This window comes from Cheilinus undulatus, linkage group 18 (genome assembly GCF_018320785.1).
Source record: "Cheilinus undulatus linkage group 18, ASM1832078v1, whole genome shotgun sequence".
In the NCBI taxonomy this organism is placed as follows: domain Eukaryota; kingdom Metazoa; phylum Chordata; class Actinopteri; order Labriformes; family Labridae; genus Cheilinus; species Cheilinus undulatus.
Genome location: NC_054882.1, coordinates 34754182 through 34778705, shown reverse-complemented (window position 1 = coordinate 34778705; position 24524 = coordinate 34754182). Strand labels below are relative to the sequence as shown.

General features: G+C 39.1%; 1 protein-coding gene across 7 annotated transcripts in view; it reads left to right on the top strand.

Moving 5' to 3' along the window:
* Window positions 1–24524, top strand: part of ralgapa1 (Ral GTPase activating protein catalytic subunit alpha 1) — a 116591-nt gene that overhangs the window by 19006 nt on the left and 73061 nt on the right. For 4 of the 7 annotated variants that reach the window (XM_041812610.1, XM_041812609.1, XM_041812614.1 and 1 more), the window contains 16 exons: window positions 719–865; window positions 1228–1318; window positions 1761–1925; window positions 3295–3441; window positions 8910–10757; window positions 15393–15517; window positions 15613–15847; window positions 17221–17412; window positions 17618–17788; window positions 17906–18099; window positions 18183–18281; window positions 20631–20786; window positions 20953–21081; window positions 21200–21325; window positions 22149–22207; window positions 22479–22587. In XM_041812610.1, coding sequence (XP_041668544.1) covers window positions 719–865; window positions 1228–1318; window positions 1761–1925; window positions 3295–3441; window positions 8910–10757; window positions 15393–15517; window positions 15613–15847; window positions 17221–17412; window positions 17618–17788; window positions 17906–18099; window positions 18183–18281; window positions 20631–20786; window positions 20953–21081; window positions 21200–21325; window positions 22149–22207; window positions 22479–22587 — 3993 coding nt within the window. The remainder of the gene's footprint in view (window positions 1–718; window positions 866–1227; window positions 1319–1760; window positions 1926–3294; window positions 3442–8909; window positions 10758–15392; window positions 15518–15612; window positions 15848–17220; window positions 17413–17617; window positions 17789–17905; window positions 18100–18182; window positions 18282–20630; window positions 20787–20952; window positions 21082–21199; window positions 21326–22148; window positions 22208–22478; window positions 22588–24524) is intronic. The other 3 variants (XM_041812615.1, XM_041812613.1, XM_041812616.1) reach the window with 3 other exon arrangements.

The following is a 24524-nucleotide window of genomic DNA, read 5'->3' as shown; positions in this document are numbered from 1 at the left end:
CACTCATGTTTAATGATAACAGATCAGTTTGTCTAATGGGTTACTTCTTTTGTCTATTAACCTTGTATTTGATTCAGTAGTTAGAAATTAGCAGTTTGAAACACAGTCAATTATCTTTGTAAACAGTTGTGCTTTCAACAAAATGTTATTGTGATTTTTTTATGTGAAGTCATTTTCTGAATGAGTTGATTCTGGCATGTCTCAGCAGCAGTGTTAATTTTGGCAGCTATTTTTAATTTTAGTCTTAGTTTTAGTCTTTAGATGAAATGTCTTCTGACTTTAGTCACATTTTAGTCATTTTTACCCTTTTTAGTTTTAGTCTAGTTTTAGTCGACAAAAACTCAAAAACTTTTTAGTCTTGTTTTAGTCCATAAAACGTTCTCACATTTTAGTCTTTACTTTTTGTCCAAGCATTTATTGTTTTTTGACAGATTTACCACCAGTAGAAAAATATCACAGGTTTTTAATGTTCGACGAAAACTACATTACATATTAGTCTAGTTTTAGTCATCCTGGCGAAAACTAAACTTACTTTTTGTCAGTTTTAGTCATCACAGATCTATTTTTGTTAGTCTTAGTCTAGTTATAATCTTGAAAAAAAGACTGTCAATGAATAGGTTTAGTTGACAAAATTAACACTGCTCAGCAGGCAAATACTTAGCTTAAAGTTTTAGCATGAATGCAACTGTCATTTTTTCCTCCATCTCTTACTGTACAGACACTGATAGTTGCCTGGATTAAGGGAAATCTTAACGTCTACATCAGCAGAGAACTGTGGGACGACCTCCTCTCAGTTCTGTCCTCTCTAACCTGCTGGGATGAACTGGTCACTGAGTGGTCACTCACCATGGAGACCCTCACAAAGGTACTTAACCTTAATTAACTTATCCAGTGATTACTTTCAGACTGACTGTGTAGACTCACTGATGTTAGATAAATGATTACATGTATATTTTTCCATTTGTTTACTGTTAAACACATTATAATGCTCATTGGTAAGGTAGAAGAAACCTTGAAAGAAGGATGTTCTGGCTTCTTTTCTGTTTCTGTGGATGTTCTCTCTTAATGGGACCGGTGACTTCAAAACTTTTCATAGATATTTTTCTGATTATTAAGCTTTTAGCCTTAAACACCAGTCACAGTCAGACAGATACATGTTTTGCTATTGTCTTCATCAATGTGTTAGCTTAAGAATAAGAGTTAAATCAGTGTGTATGTCTGTCTTAGGTGTTGGCCAGGAACTTGTACAGTGTGGATCTGAACGAGCTCCCTTTGGATAAACTCAGCGAACAAAAACAGAAGAAACATAAAGGAAAAGGTTGGTCATCTTTGAGAGAATGTTACAGTCTTCATTGGATTTATGATGAATGCCCTGCCATTGGAACTGAATGTCCACACTTCTACATTTCTTTACAAAATTCCTCTCCTAATGAGTGTGTAGGCATTGTTTTAGAACTTAGTCTTATTCGCAAATTTTCCATTGACTTCTTCCTGTACATGCTTAGCAATAAACCTGGAGACTTTAGACCTGGCAGCAGCATTTTCAAAAGTCAATTTTGAAATGATTTAATGTCTGTAAATTTTGTAAATATCAGAAGATGAAAGGAAAAATGCAGAGAAATTTATTGTCTGGTTATAAATTGTAAAGCAAAAATTACAGCATTCAAAGAAGAATTGGGATATTAATGAAAGGGTAAATGTTTAGATGTGCTGTGTGTACAGTTTAACTGTGCATGTCCCAATGGATTAATCTTCTCCAGGTATAGGCTCAGAAGGCCAGCGGCAGATTGTGGATCGGTCCTTCTCCAAAGGTTGGAGCAGAGACCAACCAGGCCAGGCAGCAGCCATGAGGCAGCGCAGCGCCACCACCGCTGGTTCGCCAGGCATTGAAAAAGCCAGGAGTATTGTTCGCCAGAAGACTGTAGGTCAGTACCCCTCCTCAAGGTGATTTGTTGTGGTGAGAATTAGAGTGGGAAACACCTTTCCCCCATTGCGTTTCTCAGTGATAGATTCCAGTTTTTTCTAAACGGTCATATATGATCTGAAGTCTCCTACTTTTATGCTAAAGGAATGCATGGGGAATGCTTACTGTCATTCCTCCTCACTAGGAAGTTTCTTGTGCACAGTTTTCAGCTTTGGACATAAGTATAATTTTAAATAAACAAGACAAATAAAGACATATTGTTGAAAATCAGCCCAAATTTGGACACAGATTGCAGCTCAGAAGATATAACTAACTCTAATGCTATGATTCAGATGTTTATTTTGTAATCTGAGTACCTTTGCTAACTGATACTGGCAAAAACTGGAATGATGAAACAGCATTCTGAAATAACAGGATTGAAAGGTGTGTAGATGTATTAAAAAAATAATAATAAGGACAGTTCTAAAAGAAGTAGAACAGTAAGCTGCCCACTGAGGCCAGGTGTGGTTGTGCACCAAATTTAATTGGTCTCAAACTGAGCAAGAGAGAAATACTTTATCTTCATGTGCTCATATGTTGGTCCCTTATTAGCCTGATTTGTACTTCTGCATCAAAGCCATGCCATAGTATACATTGCTGGTTCCTCCTTCAAAAGAATAACTCAAAAAAGAAACACTTTTTCCAGTCTACGACTGAACAAAAATATAGCATAATCATTGTGAGCACTGTACTGATGTTTATTAATTTTTTTTTGCATATTTGACGATCAACTCTTTCAAACCTGAAGATTATGTTGTAGCCACTGAAAGTTTCAATGATATCTGATGAGCACTGAACAATGTAGATAACCTGTGTAATGCCTTAAGAGGAGATTTGAGCTGTGCAGGGTGAAAAGCTGCCACCGGCTTCTCACTGTCTCTCGGACTTTCCTCCAGAACTAACCCTCTTTCACTCCTCCTTCACCTTCTCCGTCTCTGTCCCTCTACATCCACCCTTGGACTTTATTCTTTTTTACACTGCCCTCTCTCCTATTTGATCTCCCCATGCTTTGTCTTTATCTCACAAATAATGTTACTTTGTGTTATTCTTTTCCTTCTTGCACTATTGCAAACTCTACTTTATTCCCATTGTTGTTTATTTTCTCTTTAACCCCCAACCTTTTTCTGGTTTTGCATCTCTTATTATTTTAATTCCTACTGTCCAATAATCCACCTTTCTTCCACTCCTTTCCCCAACATATCTCTCACCTCAACAAACCATCTTTTCTCCGGATGTGTCCTTCTCTCGGTGCCGTCTTTGCTTTCTTCTTCTGTCTCATACTCCTCCCCTTTATTCTGTCTCTCTTCTATCTATTCTTCCCACTTCTTCAGCCCTGCGTAGCTGTTCTACGGGGGATTCTCTGCTGTCCTCAGCCTTTATCCGCAGTGCTAAGAGTGCTCCTGCTCTGGCTCCGCCTCTTCCTGTCCTCCTTCACCACCACCACCCTTTACTACCCCCCCTTGCCGACCAGCTGGCAGGTACACAATCTTTGCACTACCTGTCTGCCTGCGTCCCTGTCTGCCTGGAAACTTTAATTCTGTGTACTTCTGTCAGAAGCTGCAACTTAATGCAGAGTGTTTCATTTCTTTCTGTCAATTTCCCCATTTTAAATTCATGAAGGGATAAATGCATGTGGCTCATCAGACCATACAGTCCTTCCATTTTTGACCTGGGATGATTATCTGTTTCGAAAAAGTTTTGTATAGTAAATGCATCTTTCTCCTGGAACTGTGCAATATTTGATGTTTGCATTTGAGTTAGGATGATAAATGCATGTTGTAGCACCAACTCCAAATGCTTTATTTCATTTCAGATATGTTGGAATAAGTATTTTGGTATTATTGAATGTTTTTCAAGGAAAGTCTTATTAATGCTGAGTGATTTATCAAGGTTTATTTTCAGTTTTGTCACAACCCTAGAATTTAAGATTTCAATATGATATCGGTGAAAATCAAACTCTATTGAAACCTGCTCGGTGACATGGCAACAAAAAATGGCCTCATGGACACCATAACTGCTTTATCCAGTTATTTTGTGATTTCCAGCCTGCACATTAGAGAGCCACTGGAGACGTACTTTGATTAGAGACACTGTTAATAGTCTAAAAGGCAAAATAGCTAAGATTTTTCTAAAAATAATGGTGACCCCAAATAAAAAACATGATTTTCGTCATCAATAATCCAGGAATAAATGTTGGTAATGATTTTTTTTTTTCTGGATGTGGTTTGTTTTTATTTTATGGGTTAGTCTGTACGGTCCTGTAAAGCAGTCATCAGTCTGTGGGCATAAAGAAAAACTTTAAGGACTAAGTGCCATTGCTGTCTCTGTCCTCTACTCGCTATCGTCCTGTAACAGAAACTGACATTATTGTGTGCATTTTCAGAAGGTGCTTAAGAGGCTAAATGAAGTATTTTTGCCAACCACTAAATTAAACTGTGACAGCAGGTGGAGCAGACACAGAGCAGGGAGCAATAAGCACTCCTTTGTCTTCTGCATTACTTAAACTAGGGATGCACAATATTGGATTTTTGCCGATATCCAGTGTGCCCATAATTACAGGTTCATTTTAGCTGATACCGATATTGATAGCGGTATTTAAATATTCTTTTTGGACAAGAAATTTCAGTCCTTTTGGACACACTTTTAAGGTTTGAGAATGACCAAGGAAACAAACTTAAGTCCTGAAAAACACTTTAAAGTTTTAAGATAGTTTGAAGATAAGTATTAAGGATAAATAAAGAAAACAACTTCAGCTGACATAGGTCTGTTGGCTCAGCCTAAAACTCCACTAATTTATTAGTATATATGGACAAATTTTACAGTCGATGCTGAAATACACAGGCAAAATATCGGATGTAAATTCCATTCCATTTTCTGTACCCCTTATCCCATTAGGGGTCACGGGGGACTGGAGCCTATCTCAGCTGTCACTGGGCTAGAGGCGGGGTACACCCTGGGCTGGTCGCCAGTCAGTCACAGGACTGACATATACAGACAGAAACCAGGCACCTACGGCCAATTTAGAGTCACCAATTGATCTAACGAGCATTGGGGTTTTTGGCAGTGGAAGGAAGCTGGAGCACCAGGAGAGAACCCATGAATGCATGGGGAGAACATACAAACTCCTGTGAGGCAACCCCTGTGACGCCATACAGCCACTCAGAAGTAAAAATCTGCAGAAATGTTGATATCTGCTGATACCGATACCAGACCAATAATATCCCTTACTCAAACCAAATATAGAACCTTCCTTCATATGTGCAGAGATGTTGGCATGCTTCTAAGAGTGTAGTTGCTATAAAACCATCAGACAATAACATCTTATTTCTCTGTGTATCTTCTTCCTTTGTCTGTAGCTATGCCCACTCTCTTTTGATTGCCACCTCTACGTCTCTTTTTCATCCACTTTAGGTTGCAGATATGACGATCAAAACAATCTTGCTCTGCCCGAATTAGCAGCTCTCGCTTTACTTTTAATGAGGAGCAGAGGTCACATTTTGGGACTAGTTTGAAAAAGTGCAAGGGCTAAAGAAGTTGACAAACAGGCCACTATTGATAAATACAGAAAGGTAAAATTACCTCTGTCATGTGGAGCTACACTGGTTTTGAGGGCTCAGACCTGGAACACTGAAAAATAACTTGCCTTACTTATTACTTGGTCGTTGCCCCTCAGAGCAAGCACAATAAATGTATGAAATCATTTGAACTTCAAGCACAAAGTGATTTATATAAGAATCCTGATCTTAGTATCAGTCAACATAAATGCCATTGTAATTTTGGTGGAATAAACTGGAACATTGTCTAAATTTATCTACAATAGCTACTGGTTATTGGTCAGATTCTGTCAGTACTGCAGTACACAGGTCATGACTGAATACTACATTCTGTAAGCAGGCAGTGTATTGTTTTTAAATATTTTAATTTTAGGATATTTTTGTGAAATCTTTATCAAGTATTAGTTGGTATACTGAATCTATTATTGTGAGACTATAATATCACCAAACTGAGGAATAGCATCACTATTATTATTTTTTAAGATGGACAGAGATACTCTTTAAGTCTTACTTCTGTTGTTCTCATGCCTGCATGAAACATGTTTTTCTGTTTTCTTGCCTGTTAAAATGTATTTGTTTCTCATCTGCCTGACTTCACCCATGCATGTCCTTCTGTTTTCCTTTTTAATTACTTGTTCTTGAAAATCGTCTCCGTTTGACAAGTATATTTCTTTCTCTGCTTGTCTGATCTCCTGTCATTGATGTGGTATAATTATTCAAACATGCTGTTTTCCTCTGCAAAGAATTTTAATTTGGTTTCTTTTTTTCCTCACTGTGGAAGCCAGTGAGGAATTTACATTATCATAATCTCTCCAAAGTTTTTCTTGTTGACTTATGTGTTAACCTTAGGCAGTTTTGGTGGTAATCTCTTATATGAAATCAGCCCCCTTAATTTTTGTTAATTGAAATTCCATGCAAAAAATGCTTACAATAATGGTTTTCTCTTATTCATTTTAACCTCAAGTCCGTTGTTTTTAAAAACAACTCATCTTTAAGCGTTGTTAAAACAAAGACTTACTTGTTTCATTTACAACATCTTAGGAAATATTCAAAAAATGTACAAAAGATTATAATCAAGAAAAGCAAAAAAAAAAAAGATAAAACAAAAATCTAAAACAGAAAAATATCTTTAGAGAATTATTTTTACTTTTTCTGTTCAAAAAGGTTAAGGTTGAAGTTATAATAATTTCTACCCCTGCCACTTTTATAAAAAACATAAAAAGACAGATTCAAATCATTCAAGACCTTGGCATTCACCACATAATACAGATGACCACAAAAGCACGAAAACAACATCACTTCGAGGGGAGGTGTCTTTTTTAAAAATTCCTGTGTTCATTCAACTTACTACTAGGAGCTGTAAGGATACATTCTGAGTTTTAACAAACTGCCTCTACCACCATATAGTAATTTATTATGTTGTCAGATATGATTATGCAACAGATAAGACATGAGCAAACAGATTGAGGGACTTACAACATAATGAGTCATATTATGTAAAAAAAAAAAAAAAAAAAAAAAAAACCTGGAGTAATCTACATCATCATTCAAATTCTCCTTGAAGGTTATGATATTTTGGATTTTTCATTGGTTTCTTTTTTTAGGTTTTTACTGTCCGTTTTAAATTTCAGTGTATTTTTTATTCGTTGTTAATGTTGCTGTGTTCGTTTAGTTTTTATTTGGCAAAAATGCTTTGTTTGAGTTTAGTTTTTACTAGTTTTAGTGTAACTCTTGTTTTTTTTCTGCATTGTGGACAGGGATGAGACCGTTTATTTAATTTAATCAATTTTTGTATTAGTATAAGACTCCAGAATTACATTCACAATTGTGTAAAGTCTTCTTCAGTGAAATCAGTTCATTTTACTATCTCCAGGCTTGAGTGTCCATATCAGTAGATTTTGTCTCTAATATTATGTAATTTTAGTTAGCTTTGTAAGCACAGGATTAAGTTTCAGTTAGTTTTTGTTTTTGTTTTTTGTAATGCCTAGTTTTTATTTAGTTTCAGTAAACTAAAATTATTTTTACATTTTAGTTTGAGTTATTTAGTTCGTTTTTTTTAAGTGTTTTTATTGTATTTTTTAGCATAATCCACAATAAATTTACAGACAGTAAATTGTAGATATTTTCCTTTTTTCCATTACCAAACATAATAACAAAAGAACACATTCAACACCCACCCTCTTTCAGACATAACATTAGATACTCTCTTTCAAATACTAATTTCTTACCATAACTTAAAGATTTAAATCCTGCTCCTATGAAGTTAGTTTCAGTTAACTAATTTTATTTTTACATTTTTGTTTTAGTTATTTAGTTAGTTATAATTAATTAGAACAACTTTGCCCTCCTCTCTCTAGTGGGAAATATTTATCAGCAGGTTTCGGTACAGTAGGGTGGTTTGAGAAACCAAAATGGTTTAAACTGTTAGTACATACAATTTCTGTCTCAAGTTTAGGTGCATGTTCCATGCCAAATCTGTGCCGTGCATAAATACCATTGTTACTCAAGTAATATCATTGTTCGGCCACACCAAGGAGACGTTAGGCTAATCTCTACTACTCAAACACGATGTCTAAACTAACCAGAATATTGTAGCAGAGAGGAAAGTTTCACTTCTTGTGACAGTGACTCGTCATGCAGCTGTGCCTAATTGTCTGAAATAACTTCTGTTAACTGCAACAACAAAGCATGGAAAACATGACAAAGCATCCTCTCTAGATAACTTTAGACTTCATCCTAAACATGTACAGCTAGAGAAAAAAAGGTTACTTTCTTACTGGGCAGATGTAAATGTTATTTTCTAAGCTATGTAGTCTGTCCAAGCTATCCTACCATTAAAACTCCCATTATACTGACAACCTAACACTAAGAGCTAGGTATAAAATGTTAGTTGTAAATTGTGAAACTTTGAAGCAATCTCAGCAGATGTAACCCGCTTTAAATGTTCGGGAACCCCATCTTTAATAAGATATAACAAGTTCAAATGAAGCTTCAATGAACCTCAGGTTAAGCTGGTGCCATCTACTCCTAGTTTGTTTTTGTAGTTGAAATCACTGCTGAAATTTTTCCGCAGCAAAAAACACCAAGGAGGAAGAGGGACATTTTTAATGTTTCAATCCTGTAAAGTAGCTCTCTTATGAAAGTTTTTGGACAGATTGTACAGGTTCATGGCCTCTTTAACTCTATGTTGTACCTCTTTCCTGTCATCCGTTAAGAGATTTTGAAATCCAGCAGACACCTTCAGGCTTAATGTGTACTAAAGCGTTATTATTTTTTGGTAAAGCTGTTTTGGGCTTTTGTTCATTGTGTGCATGTCTGTCTATGTGTGTGCCTTTCCCTCGTACCCCCCTACTAACCTCACTCTCCTTCCTCCATCTTCCTCCTCTAACCAGACCTTGAGGACCCACCGATCACGCTGACGTCCCGCACCTCTCGGATGCGCCACTCCTCCCAGAGCGACGAGGCTCCTCCCACCTCATGTTCTGAGGTCTTCCAGGCAGTGGCCTGCGACCTGGATCCCCCTGCACCCTCTTCCCTCGCCCGAAGCAGCAGTGCCTCTGACATCATGGAACCTTTCATCGCTGAACGGGTCAAAGGTGAAGACCCCCAGAGGGATCCCGCTTCAGTCACAAACCCCCCTCAGCACCATCCCACTACTTCTTTCTTACCTGCAGTCAACAGCCACGCAGCTCAGCCGCTCCCACACACCCCCACTTCACCCTCTCCCACCCCTTTTATCTCCTCCAATGGTGTTATCTCCTCGTCCTCTGAGGGGCAAGATGATGGTAGTGTTTATGACCAGTTCTGGCATCAGATTGGCTCTCGAAGCCAAGGTTCAGGTTCTGATTGGGTAAGCGACTGGGATTCTGCCTTCACCTTTATGTCTGAGAAAGAAATCGATGCAGAAGAAGGAGAAATTGGAGCTGGGGTAGAGGAGGATGATTTATTCTCTTCTATAAGGGACTATCTCACTCACAAAGGAGGTGAGAAGAAGGAGGAAGGAGGGGAGGAAGACAGTTCTAGTCTAGTTGTAGAGAACAGTGTTGTAAATGTACCAGCACCTGTGCAAACAGGAGTTGCAAGAACTCAAACAGATCATACAGGACAGTTAGGAGAGGCAAGACAAGTGGTGAGAGAGGACAGACAGGTAAGTAAATCCGTGAGGCACAGCAGTGTGGATTCAACAGAGGATAATGAGGCAGAGCAGAGGAGTATCTATGAGTGCCTGGAGCTGCAGTGTCAGTGGCCCTCTCCCAGTGCAAAAGGGAGCGCTAGCTTAGAAAGAAACAGTGGGGAGAAAAAGGGAGGAGGGAGTACAGGAAGGGCAACAGGATGGGAAGGAAAAAGTGGTGTGTGGAGAGAAATGGAAGAGGAAAAACAGAATGATAAAGAAGTAAAAGAGAGGTCCAGTTCAGTTAGGCAAGACCCAAACTCCATAGACTCTAGCACTGAATCAAATCCAGCTCCCCCGACTTCTGACCTGACAAAGGTTAAGGTGTCTCGAAGCTCAAAAAGGCATCATTTAGGGGGAGTTCATGTCAGTTTCAGGCCCTCGACTGAGTCAGTTCAGTTTCACAATCCCCTTGAGAATAAAGAGGCTCACTGGAAGGCCAGGCTGCGCCGCCTCAGTCACTTCCACACACACAGTCACTCAGCTGGGGACAGGCCTGGAGTTGGGGCAGGGCCAGGGGCGAAAGTAGGACCAGGGGGCGCAGGTAAGTTTGGCTCTGTGGCAGGGATTAGCCATAGAATGGGGGGACATGAGAAGTTAGTTTCTGGGACTGTTCTGGATAACAGCAGGACAGGGAATGTAGCACCCACTGGAGGACTAGAAAACAGGGCTGGGACTGAAGGGGAAGGATCCAGTGTGGGATCAAACCCAGCCTCTGACACCGTTAACTGCCGCCACTCAGAGCAGTCATCAAGCAGCTCAGGTTTCTCTGGCGTCTCATCAGGGGTGCGTGGCCGTTTGGGACGTTCTGCTTTGAGATCTCGAGCCTCTCGCTCAAGGTCCCAGGAGCCTGGCAGCACTTCCTCAAGACACCACCAGGGGGCTCTCCTGGGTGGCGTCTATAAGAGTATGGTTCATGCTCTGTCCTCTAAGCCCCGGCCCAGAGGTCAAGGCTCATCCCAAGGCTCGTCGCCCCAGAGGCAGAGCCGGGCAGCCATGGGTGACGCATCGCTAAGGGACCTCTACTCCCATGTCCTGGGCTACTTTGGACGAAAGACGACACCGCCAGGTGAGGATCGCAACAAACGAAGTGCTCACAGAAGACACAACAACTATGGAAAGACAGATACTCACCAATACACAAACACCAGCAACCTTCTTTTCCTTTTTGGCTGTTTTTAACTGGTTTGTTTTGATGGAATGATTTTTTTTTTATGGCTGACACTCATCATCTTGCTGCTGGACTGAAATTCAAACTCCCTGTTGATGTGTTTTCTCTTGAACGAAGCCCCTTCTCCAGCCTGGACACCCCCCTCCTCCCATACCTATTCACCTTCTCCTTCAACTCGGAAGCCCCTTCCCTCCTCCTCCTCTCTCCTTTCTTCTAAGGGCTTTGGGATTTTAACCTCCTCTCCCCCTTACCCTCTTCTCCGCCTCCTCCTCCCTCTCCTTGATGTTGCATGCCGCCTCTTCGTATCTCCTTCGCCGCCTCCCTGGACTACGGCCCCTCTTCAGCTACTCAAGAAGGAACAGAAAAGTACAGCAAAGAAGGAAATGACAGTTAAAAAGAAAACACTTGGATATTTAGTACCTTATCCAAAGCCCTCCAAATCTTTCAGAGCTTTTCTTGCATTTAGAAAGTTAACATAAAATTTGAAATTGACTGATAGGTCATTAACATAGATTCTTATAGAGGAGCAAACACAACATGCTTTATTTTTATGGTGCAGTAAAAATATAGTTGTAGTTTATTCTGAAACCACTAGAGGGCAAAATGAGACCTTACTGTAAGATAGCAGTCTTCAGTAAATAGCATAAAATTAGAATTTTAAATAAGCTGTCTTAAATGGTTATTTGCCCTGTACACTGCCATAAGATAAGATCTCACATTGTGAGTGTTTAAGTGTGCATTTGAATCAGGAGTGCTCTTTTACTTTTCACTTTTATTATCAAGGCTGCATGCATCAGTGTCATGTATTTTGTCTTGAAGGATCACATGACTGATAGAGTACAGAGCACATGACTGATCCCCTCCCTCTGACCCTATTTTGTTAATGCAAAATAATTTTACAGTTACATCTGTTACATATCAACAGCAACTTCACTTTGGCAGTTACAGCACATTTTCTACACCAATCATCTTCTACTCCATGCTGACTCAAATTAGATGTTATGTGTTGTGACTTTGTGATCGTCTTTCTCTAACTATTTAAGCTTTGTGCTTATGGTCATTGTCTTGTTTTGTTAACACTCATGGAGCCCTCTATCAGAGCTTAATAAGCTAGGGCATCAAACAAAAGCAAATGATCAAAACACTCAAACTTGGTATGTGTATGCTCAGCCAGTAAAGATGACTGCACAACCATACAGGAACAAATAAGAAGGAGTCATGAGACATGTCCTCTAGTCTTTACTGAAAAGTGAATTAATAGTGCAGCCTTGTGTCTTTGCTTATGCCCTGTTCACACAGGATTAGTATTACCAAGGGACCTGTGGTAATTTTTGGTAATCTCACAGAACATTATCAAACGTACATTTTTTTAGGTTTAAGCTTTTTGTAGTAGCCCAGTGGCTAGAGTTGGAATGGAGAGGTTAAGTGGGGAAAGCTGGCGCTAGCTCAGCCAAACTTGAATCCAAGGCAGCCTTCGTTGAGGACCATACACTCTGTTCATGGGGTGTGGCCTAACCACTAGGTCAGTGATCATCAACTGGTGGCAGGAAGGCCATATCAGACCCCCAAAAGCTCCCAAACTGGGCCCTAGGAGATGATTAAATTCAGAAGATGTGAGGGGAAAAAAGAGATTTTGATTTTTGGGGTTACTGATAAAACAACCCCAAAACCCTGATGGCTTAATGTTTAAACTAAAAAACTTATCAGTCCAGTCCTGAATAAAACTGCAGCTTTCCTGCCTGAGAGTCAAAAATGCAAACCTGTTTCCTGCACTTATTTTTCCCCTATCAAAAAGTGGCATATTAGCGTCAAACCCAGTGGCAGCTCAAAAATAAGTAGCTGAAATATTTAAATTGCCCCCATGTAGCTGGCTGCAGTATAGCCATTAGAGCCTTGTCTCACTGCCAGTGCCTAACATTACTTACATTTTGTAAGGAAAGACAAATTCTAATGCAATAATATGTTCATCAGACCAAAATATTTATTTTAGATCAGTTTATTTGAAAGCCTGGCCTTCATAAGCGTCTGCTGAGAAAAATGTTGGCCATTGTACAGTTGTAGTTGATGATCCCTGCACTAAGTTTTCAGCACCCCAAATAGACATTTTTTATACTGCACAGACATCACTTAACTGCTTTGTACTGCATTTTGCTGGCATGGGGCCAAAACCTTGTTTCTCCAAAATCCCCGCTTCAGGGAATGTAGAAAACTGTATAAATTTAACACTGAATCAACAAAGGCAGGATCTTTTGCTTTAAAATAGTTTAAAACCCACTAACACATCTAAAGATTGACCAATAGCAATGATTTATGAAAAAAAGATTTAAATCATAGAGAATAGAGATACAAGGTTCTGGCCTGATGCCAGCGATTTGTGTCTATGACAGAGTGTAAAAGCAAGTCTGGTAACACCAGAGGTAATTTTGACGGCTGTTTTTAATTTTTGTCTTAGTCTTTAGATAAAATGCCTTTTAGTTTTAGTCACATTTTGGCCGTTCAACCCTTTATAGTTCTATGAAAATTTAAAAACATTAAAGTCTAGTTTTAATCCATAAAATGTCCTTACATTTTGGTCTTAACTTTTAATCCAAACATTTATTCTCTTGCCTTAATCTGGTACCAAACCATTGTAGTGTGTTCTGTGCAGTCTGCCAAACCTGGGATCCCTGCTTTCAGTTTAGCCATGGATGCATTGTTTTTTGACAGATTTGACAGTTTTTGATCGCCAACAAAAAATAAATTATAAATCAGTCAGTTTTAGTCATTACAGATCTATCTTTGGCTAGTTTAAGTCTTGTCATTCTAATGGAAAAAAGGCTGTCGACGAACATTTTTAGTCATAGTTTTAGTCGTCGAAATTAACACTGGCTTACAACGCTGGGAAATTCTCAAATAACTTTGGCTTCTTAAAACATTGAGAAGTGGGGGATTTATATTATTTGCCTCACAGCAAGAAGGTCCCTGGTTCACTTCCCAGTCAGGGCCTTTCTGTGTGGAGTTTGCATGTTCTCCCCGTTCACACATGGGTACTATCCTGGTATTTCAGCCTCCTCCCACCACCAAAGACATGCTCGTTAGGTTAAGTGGTGACTATAAATTAGCTGTAGGTATGAATGTGAGCATGCCTCGTTGTCTGTCTCTATATGTCAGCCCTGCAATTGACTGGCGAGAAAATGGATGGATGGATGGATACATGAAGAGTAACATATATAAGTTGTTGTAGCAACAGTAAGCGACAGTCAAGGACATAAACATCTACTGTTATTCTCATAGAAATTGGCACACTCTTGAGGGCTGAGCACAAACAGAACATGAAAACATTTGGTGCAATCCCTAAAGCCATGTTAGAGGGCAAACCTTACTCTGTAAATGTTTTGTGTGTGTAATGTCAGTGTTGGCATGGCAAATAACCATTAGAGATTAAAAGTCAAGCTATAGACACTGTTATTTCTGTGGTATTTAACATCCAAGCTTGGAGAAATATACATCTATGAATATAACTTACTAATTGTTATACAGTTATGTAAAATCTTGATGTCTGCAGAATCCATCTTAAAAAATCCTTTACTCTGTGTTAGGTATTTTTGTTTGTTACTAACTACAGTTCCCTCTTAATGATTACCTCTGGAGATTCTGGTTTTTCTAATAAGGAGCTTAGATTTCTTAACAAATTGATGTGCATAACTCTGGTTTCAAGTTTCACCTTGGGACATAGGACCACATCCAGAAATGAATTAACCTAAGGGTGCAGGGGGGAAGTCTTGTTATGTGGTAAGCTGCTATGGTATAAGTTTAAGTTTTTCTAGAGTTCAAATGTGCAGCAAGTTAAAATGTTTTTCAACTAGGGGGCAGCAAAGTAAAGACATTTTGTTTTCTGGTTTATTGTAGATGTAACCGGGCTCTGTCAGCCACAAATTTTAAGAGTCAGTCTATTTATTCCTGTCTCTGGGAGCTCTCTGCTCTCAAGAGTTTACAGACTTGCATAGACCGCTGTCATTGCTTCCTAGTAAACAGCAACACTAATAGTGATATAACCGCACTAATATAGGTCTCTGACATGCTGCCTGTTTGGACTTAACAAGGTGATGCTGTCTCACTCTTTGTGCATGGTGTTAATTAACTCTTGCATTGCTTATCTGGTGGGTTTGCCTGCTGTGTTGTGGCTTTTTTTAACAACCAGTCTTTTTCTAACTTCAGGGTCTTACAGTACATACACATCAAGACTGCTCTTACAGATCAGAGAGAGAAGATCTAGTTTGTTGTCACATTTTTAATATATATATATATATGAAGACAGACCACAGTATAAATAAAATCTTAAAATATATTTAACCATATTTAAATATAATCCAACAAGCTCTTACTTCATTCATGTAGGAATGGATCTGTCTGTGTATTTTCATCCAGTTGTTTGTGACATCTCACCCTCTGACTGGTGTGTTTTTGTGAATCTTCATCCAGCTTTCCATCAGTTTCTTTGTGTTAATCCTTTGCATCTTTGTCATCATATATCTGCCTCTCTTTCTGCCCTAGCCAATAAAGAGGAGGTGGTCCAGAAGGCTCGTCCAGTCTCCAGCGACGTCGGAAGCAGCAATCCAAACTTCTCAGACCTCATGGATGAATTTATCCAGGAGAGACTGAGGGCCAAAGGAACAGCAGTGAGAGCAACTCCACGCATGCAGGAAGTGATTTAAAGAGTATTGTTTAGTATCAATGTATCTGAGGAGCTGAAATTTTAATCTCTGATATGCAGGGTCGTCGCGGCAGCAGCCCAGGAAGTCTGGAGGTTCCCAGAGACCTTCCGGAACTCCTGGAGGCAGGCCAGAGTCCCGGGTCACGACCCTCAGATGAACACCGTCCCATTGATGATCCAGGGGTTCCTTCTGAATGGACGTCACCAGCAAGTGCCAGTGGTTCTGATGTCATCAGCTCAGACAGCCAATCAGACTCCTTCAATGCCTTTCAGTACTCCACCTGCAAGTTTGAGAGTAAGAAACAAAACAGCAGCAAACAGTATTTATAATCTGTAACACTTTTTAAAAACAAAGATAAACATAAATGGAGTTTCCTGTACAGTTATTTTTTCATCAGAATAAAAAGAAATCATAGGTTGCTTTCTGTAAAGTGCTTCAGGGATATATCCATTGATAATACATGATACATACAGATGGAAGTTTAAATATTGATCTGAATGACTTTTCTATAAAACAAATTATGGAAATGCTATAGCCTGTATCCTCATTCTGACTGGAAAGGCTGAAGTTTGCATGATAAAAATACAACTAGTAAATAAGATCAACTTTCTCTATAACACACATATGAAACAACAGGTGTAGTTTATTTTTTCACGGCACTATACGTCATTCTCTACAAGACTACACCTACAAAAACAGTCATCTTAGTTGTCAGCTGTTGAGTGTGGTTTGTTTGTCTGATGTTTTAAAGTGCAAGCTCATATCCAGCAAAACATAACAGTCATAGAAACAAACTATCCAATAGAATTAAACCTATTGTATAGGTATAAAGATTCTCAAAGTTTTAGTTAACATGTATAATTAGAATCCATAAATTCCAACTTAGATTGAAGGACCATTTTCATTAAAAGGTATGAAAACTCTCCTTTTAAGTCAGTTTTTTAAATCAACCAACCAATCAATCAAACTTTATTTGCATAGCACTTTTCATATATTCAAATGTAGCACAAAGTGCTTTTCACACAACAGAAAATTATAAGACAGTTACATAAATTCACACCCCCATCCCACCCTCTTCCCCAATCTGTAGTCCATATACAACATTGGCAACTATGCCATAAATAATGAATTCCTTACAAACAGGAGTGTGCGTACCAAGGAAACGCCATCTTAAAATTCAGAATTAGGAAACACTGGAGGATTACCGTAGGCTAGAATCTTAAAACAAAGTGACGGTAAATGAAATAAAAACCAAATGAAAGGATACTTAAATAAGAATAAAAACAAAATATAGCTCAATAAAAATGTATAAAATAAGTAAAAAAAAAAAAAAAAACATGAAAAGAGAGCTTGGTAAAGTTATGTTAAGAGGATAAACTACTAAAAGGCAATCTTAGAATTGAAATATAGTGGGATAAAACCTAAAACACAGACAAAATTAAGATGATAAATGAAATTTTACTTAGAAGCCAGACTACAAAGGTAGGTCTTTTAAAGCCTCCGGTCAATTTTTGATTAAAAAAAATCCAGAAGCGATCAAACTTACTTTAAAATTTCAGAAAGACTTACAGAAAGACTTGTTTAATTAGGATTTGCCTCTATTGGAAGCATTGCAAATATGCAGGCCAGTCTTGACTACATTATAAAGGTCAACATTTTTCTTGCAGATTTTACCTTCAGTACAGAAGCTTGTGCAGGAGGAGCTGGATCAGGAGGAGGTGGAGGAGGTCGAGGCAGCTCACTGGACCAGGACAGCCTGGGAGGAGGTGTGGCCTGTGAAGAGCATGAAGTTGCAAGTTTGACAACACTTCACCTGGACTCGGAGACCAGCAGCCTCAGCCACACTGTCACTGTTACTGGTAAGTACAATACTTGAAGATCTCCTGGGTAACATGGCATTAGGGTGAAGATGAGTCTCTACATAATAGCCAAAAAAGTGCTTTAGTGTCAGAGGATTTCTTCAGATAACATACAAACATTTTTTTATTCTCCTGAATTCCCTGAACAAGCAAATAATTCTAACTCCTGCTTTCTTGTTGCGTGTTTGCTTAACTTTTAATCCAGGTTCTGAGAGTGCCTCTCCCATGCATTCTCTCGGAGGTTCTCGCTCTCAGACACCCTCCCCTGCCACTCTGACAGCAGAGCATGCAGACCATACACACTCCCACTCACACACACACCTCCAGCTGGACCAGAAACTCCACAACTCGGTTCTACAGACTCCAGATGACCTTGGTAATAATGACACAAACACTCAGACTTGTACATACTGTATATGAATGATTTCTACTCTTTCTTTTAGATCTCAGCCTTGAATAACATGTAACTAATTGATTCATTGACTGATTTTAGAAACTAGTGAGTTCCCCAGTGAAGACTGCAGTGTGATGGCGGGTGGCTCTTTAACTGGGTGGCACTCAGATGTTGCCACGGTAATGTGGCGAAGGATGCTTGGTATTCTAGGGGATGTCAATAGCATCAAAGACCCAGAGATCCATGCTCAGGTCTTTGACTATCTGTGTGAGCTGTGGCAGAACCTGGCCAAGGTAAGAACTCAGATTTTAAGTCTGTACTTGGTATGAAGTATGTTTTTTTATGCATTTACTGAAAATTATACTTTTCTCCTCAGATTAGAGATAATTTAGGAATTTCTCTGGACAACCAGTCATCACCTCCTCCTCCAGTTCTTATCCCACCTCTCAGAATTCTCACTCCATGGCTTTTTAAGGTAGGTTTCATTTGGAGATCTCTAATACACTTCTGAACTTACACTGAGCTTGAAGTACACATGACAAATTTCTGCACTTGTACCAAAAAGTCTTACTCCCCTTTTTTAGGAATTAACTCAGGTTAATTTTATTTGATCGTGATCTACTGGATCAACGATAAACCTTCTTAGAGTGCCTAATATTACAGCCAAGAGACTTTTATTATTAATAAAAGTTTTCTATATTGTTATGAAAAGGATTGGAGCTTGGTAAAGAGCACTTTTATAGTCATCTGACTACTTTTAGTACAGGTCAGGCAGGTCACACCTGCCCGTTCATTCCACATTCATACAATAAGGGCAGAGGTTGATATGGAATTAGCTGTCAGTGTTTGCTAATCCCATTCATTCACATCCATACACTTTTATACACCACTGCCACACCAGATGGAGCAAATTTCAGGCAATTGTCCTGCCCAAAGACACATCAACATGTGACTGCAGGAGCTGGGGTTCGAACCATGAACCCCCAGTTGCAAGTTGACTGACTCTACCTACTGAGCCACAGTCGCCCCAAAAGGTACTCTGAGGGATACAGTTCTTTAAGTTAATACGTTTTTTCTAGATCAAAAGCCAGAAGACTCCATTGAAAAAAATGTATTTCAACCTTGCACAACATCAACCCAGCAAGTTTTGTATTGTTGTTGTTTGACTGTGATGTATTTAAAGGGTTGAACTGGCTCAAACCCAACAACAAACACAACCATATTAGGTGAATGACCCAGCAGAAGAATAGTAACTCAAGGTAAAAATGCTAGTGTTGGCATGCAGATGGTCGAGTGGTTTAAGGCGCATTCCATGTACGCAGGCGGCCTGGGTTCAAATCCAGCCTGTGGCCCTTTACCGCATGTGTCTCCCCTCTCTCTTCCCTGTTTCCAAGTCTATCCACTGTCCTCCACTGTCTAATAAAGGCACGAAAAGGCCCACAAATAAATCTTAAAAAAAAAAAAAAAAAACAATGCTAGTGTTGTTGTACTCGAGAACAGTCTTGGTCTTGAGACTGGTCTCAAGACCCCATTTTGAATGTCTTGGTCTTGTATCGGACTTGAGAGCATTTTTACTCAGTCTTGTCTCGGTCTCGGACTGGCCAGACTCAGGATTTTCGAGACCAGCACTGATTTGCTACTCTTCAACTTCATTAATGTGATAATAAAGTCGACTACACCTGCAAAAACTCAGACATCAGTCCATCTTATTTCTAGTCAGAAATACCTCTGAACACTTACTAGGGCCTCATTCACCTGACAAATCTGGAGAAACATCTCATTTTCAGATATTTAAAATAATTCTGGACTTGTCAGTAGCTTTTAATTCCATACAAGAATTTATTTTTTGCAAGAAATTACTTGAACAAATTTGTTAAGATTTGAGATTTTTGCATGTTGTGCTTTGAAAGAGTTGCAGCCACCTTGTTTTTTATCAGTCAGATTTATTTGAAATAAAAGTAAAATTAAGAGAGAATGCTTTTTTTAGTGTTCAACCTTGACACGTTTTTTTAGAATTGATTTCTATGGTCTTTGTCTTTCTCGGTCTTGGCTTGTCTTGGTCTCGACCCCCAAAAGTCTTGGTCTTGTCTTGGTCTCCGTGCATTCTGGTCTCAGCCAAGTCTTGGTCTCTGATAGTGTGGTCTTGAGTACAACACTAAAAAGTGCTCTTTTTATTAAAGAACACTGTTGGCTCTTATAAACCCTGTAGCTTACATATGTCCCTGGCTTAAAAGGTCATTTTAGGAACATCACATAAAGGCCTAATCCAGAGAGATTATTTTAGTTATCTCAGGCCGTTTAGATAAATAACTAGCCACACAGTGGATAAGAAAGCAATTTGGCTCAGTCCTAATACACGCCTTAATTCCACTTCTAAGCCCTATCCATACATCGTGAATTTCTACGGGTGCATGGCCCTTTAAAAACATTTTCTGAAGGCTTCCTTCAAACCAAGAATTATGGGAAATCTCTGAGAATGGTTCGTTAGGAGCAAGATGGCTGCTCAAGAAGTGCACAACTGTCTGTAGTTTCTTTGTGAACTAATATTATTATTTAATGATGTTTCTGTACCTTATGGTCATTTTGATTTTCATCAAACATTTTGCCGTTATTGTTGTGTCTTTAAGTGAAGGTTTCACTCTTGTAACGGTTGTAAGGGGCAAGGGGACACTTGAATTTAAGGGGTAAGAGTAAAAGTTAGAAATGAGACAAAGCCTTTCAGATGAAAAACCACAAATAGCAACCTTTACACTGAAACTCAAACTCACCTACCTACATCAATTAATGGTCCAACTTTCTTATTTGTTTTTGTTTCCTCTTCCAGGCCACCATGCTAACAGAGCGTTACAAACAGGGGAAGCTTCATGCCTACAAACTGATTTGCAGAATAATGAAGAGGCGGCAAGATGTTTCCCCCAACACAGACTTCCTCACGCATTTCTACAACATCATGCACCAAGGGCTGATGCACCAAGACCAGGTAGGTAGCAGTTTACAATAACAAGTGTGTAAAGTGTCAACATTTTTTTAAATATGACTTTTAAATGAAATAAGTGATGTTAATCAGTAAACGACTGTCCCAGTTTAGATTGAAGTGGTGATTGCTTTGGAGTGTGCCTCTTTAATATGTTCTTTGCTTTCCTCAGGACATTGTGAACACCATCATAAAGCACTGCAGTCCAAGGTTCTTTAGTATTGGACTACCTGGGGCCACCATGCTGATCCTGGACTTTATCATTGCAGCTTCCAGAGTCACTGTCTGCTCATCACTCAATGTAAAATAAGAGACACACTTAAGCACCTAGTGTTTTATTGCCTGCATTGTAGCACACCTGCACACAGCTCGTTGTTGACTAGATGTGCATTTTTTCTTTTTCATTTCATTCTGTCAAGGCTCCGAGAGTAGAAGCCCAGATCCTGCTCGGTTCTTTGGTGTGTTTTCCAAACTTGTATGGGGAGCTTCCAGCCCTCCATCCCACCACAGCTGATGTGGTGCTCACCAAGTTCCCTGACGTCAAGGTAGGTGGAAGAAATAGTGACAATAATCATTCCTCTGTGCTTGACTAGTTTAATTTTTTAACTGTAGTATGGTAATTCACATTGCATTTCAGTATCTACCTCTAAAGATGGGACAGAGGAGGGGCAGCTTCCCCCCCCTTATGTTGTATGTAGTACAGGTGAAAAGTCACTGAGGTGTAGATGACGCAGCTTTAAACAGCACCAGTTAACAGTAGAAAAGGAAGAAAAGAAGAGATTATACAAAATCTTCAAGATACAATACTCATAGACATCTGCACTGTCAAGCTGTCATCTCCGCCCCACTCTACTACTATATCAGAAAAGAGCTTCCGTCTACCAAAGTGATAAACTCTTAAACAAACTTTCCTCCTTTGCCTGTAATCCAGGTCAGTCCAAACGTGTAACACACATTTCTGCAGCCCACAAGGGGGTCGCGAAGCAAACTAATAGGTTAATGTCTCATCAGTCATTCTTGTAACAGTCCAGAGCTATGGGAGTAATGTTGTTATTGTTGTTGTCGCTGTGTAAACTGCTAATGCCATGCGTGGCAGCATCTCAGGCCCAGCTCACTCGTTTCTTACGAGGCAGAGGCTTGTTTTGAATCAGTAAGCGGTCATTAACACTGACTGGAGGGAACAAGACCAGGGAGTGTGTGAATTTGCCTGGCGGTGTTTTTAGTTGAGTCTGTATTGTGTCTGTATATCATATTTAGTGCAGCATGAAGGATATAGATTAACACTGCACAATTCTTGTAATCACTGTTCTCAATATCTGGAAAAAGTGTTTGACTGACATGTGTTTGTCTCCCCATTGTGTTTTATAGGAGCACATTATTAAAACCATCCTGACTTCTGCAAGGGATGAACCCTCTGCTCCTGCTAGGTAAGTCCGTTCTCTGTGTGGTTGCTGAAGTTAGCCTATCTTTTATGTGCTAAAAAAGGGTGTGGATATTGTTTTATTACAAAAATGCAATAATGATTATTTAATGAATGAATAAATTCATAGATTTGTAATTCTCTGTTTATGAATGGATTAATGAATACAGCTCTCATGCATGCGTGCACTGATATTATAATACGAACATGTGAAAGTCTTTAACTTGTCCAACAGATGCATGAGTGAAAGCTGACACACACTTTTCTTGTTTTGTTAGATGCGTGGCTCTGTGCAGTCTAGGTATCTGGATGTGCGAGGAGTTGGTTCATGGGACTCAGCATCCACAGATTAAAGATGCCCTCAATGTCCTCTGTGTCACTCTGAAGGTCAGTTACAGTTTCTACTGCTTTAAAAGCTTCAGTAAGGATGCATCAGGCTAGAATAGTCAACTCATTAAACTTCAGAGACAAACTAAAAATTATTCAGTAAAATATGAATCCTCATGGGTCACATTTCCGCCCAGCTGAGTCCAGTGATCTGAAGCAGACTTTGGCCTTTGCCTTCTCTCAAACTTTGTCCCCACTGACCTTTGTCCAGTCTCTGTCTCTGACTGCAGTTCAGTGTGATCTGACCAAAGCATTGAGTGTATATCAGACAGGCTGCAGATTGGCTGCCTGTCACACTGATCTGCAAAGCACTGTGGTGCCTAAACATCTGTTGCCCTTCTGCCTGGAAGTTTGGAGATACTTTGGTTAATAAAAAACACACAACTATGAACTTGAAGAAAAAAACATTATCATCATTCTATTATTATCTGTTTATTCATACACAGTATATTAAATACATCATAGGGTTAAAGTAGTGATTATTTCTTGTCAGTGAAACATGCTGGAAATTTTTAAATACATATTATTTTATTTATAGGGGCATGTTTTCTGGTTGTCCTTATACCAGTCTCTTAAAGTGCTCATGAGTAATACCACCTGCTTTTGCACAAAAAACACTTGGACTGACTCACTGTGTTGTTTACCCTAATATGTTAATTTATGTTGCATTTTAATTTTGTGCTTGGTAAATGGACTTGAGCTTGTATAGCTCCTTACTAGTTGTCTATCTAATCAAAGTGCTTTTACACCCAGTTCACTGTCACTCATTCACACACTAGCTGTGTTTACATGGACCACTTGTAATCGGAATAAATGCCTGATCTAAATTAAAATGGTTTATATCAACACTTCATTTGGAATAAAATCCTTAGATTTGACTCATTAGGAAAGAAATTTCATTCCAATAGAGAGAGGTGGTTTATGCCCAAGTCCTTCGGATCAGCATCAAAAACCCTCAATCTGATCATCTCTCCTTGTCTTGGGTGATTTTTGGCTTACTTCACATGTCTGTTCCACGGACAGAACAGACAGAAACAAAACTGAGCTGTTTCTGAGATAAACTTTAAGACCTCAGAATGTTGATCAGATAGTATAAGGTACAGACATGAAACAGTGATTTATCTACAACAAAAGACGAAGAAGAATTTCTTCTTCTACAGCAAATTTTCCGTAGATTTGACCAGTGGGACAATGCTACGCATGTCAGAGCAGTTTTATTCAGATTAAATATGATTCGTGAACATGCATATTTGAATCTTTCAGCGTCCATGTGAACAGAGAAGTTTAAATCTCAAAAGGACTATGAAAAAAATGGTCATGTGACCACAGCTACCGATGGCAAAAGCAGCTACAATGCCTATAAAAAGTATTCACCCCCTTGTGTTTTTTACTTTTTTGTTGATTTTTTTAAATCAGTCATGGCCAAATCATTTTTTTTTTTTTTTTTTTTTACAAAAAGAATTACCAGAAAATGTTGGTTTAATGTCAAAATGAAGACAGATTCCTTCAGAGTAATGTCAATTACATAAAACTGCAATGTACAATAAATGACTGCAAGTGACCAACCCCTGCAGGGGGCCCCAGACCTCAGGTTCGGAACCTAGGACCCACACAAAATCTAAGCTACAAACAGTGTTTTGTCAAGTTTAAAACCTAATGCAGGACTAAACTGAAAGCCAATGAGGGTGGATGAAGCCAAACATACTGAAACCAGCCCTGGGCCTTGCAGGGTATCCCAAACAGGACTCTGCTGCATTAGTACAGACAAGAGCTGATGAATGAATAAAGGTGTCAGCCACAGACTGTAAGAGAGATGGTCTGCGTTTGGGAATTTTTTGACATTGTCCTTGCTGTCATTGTTTTTTCTAAGAAAACAATGCCATCTGTAATTATTGCTTGTTGAGTAAGCAAACTTGGCCGATAAAGCTGATTCTGAT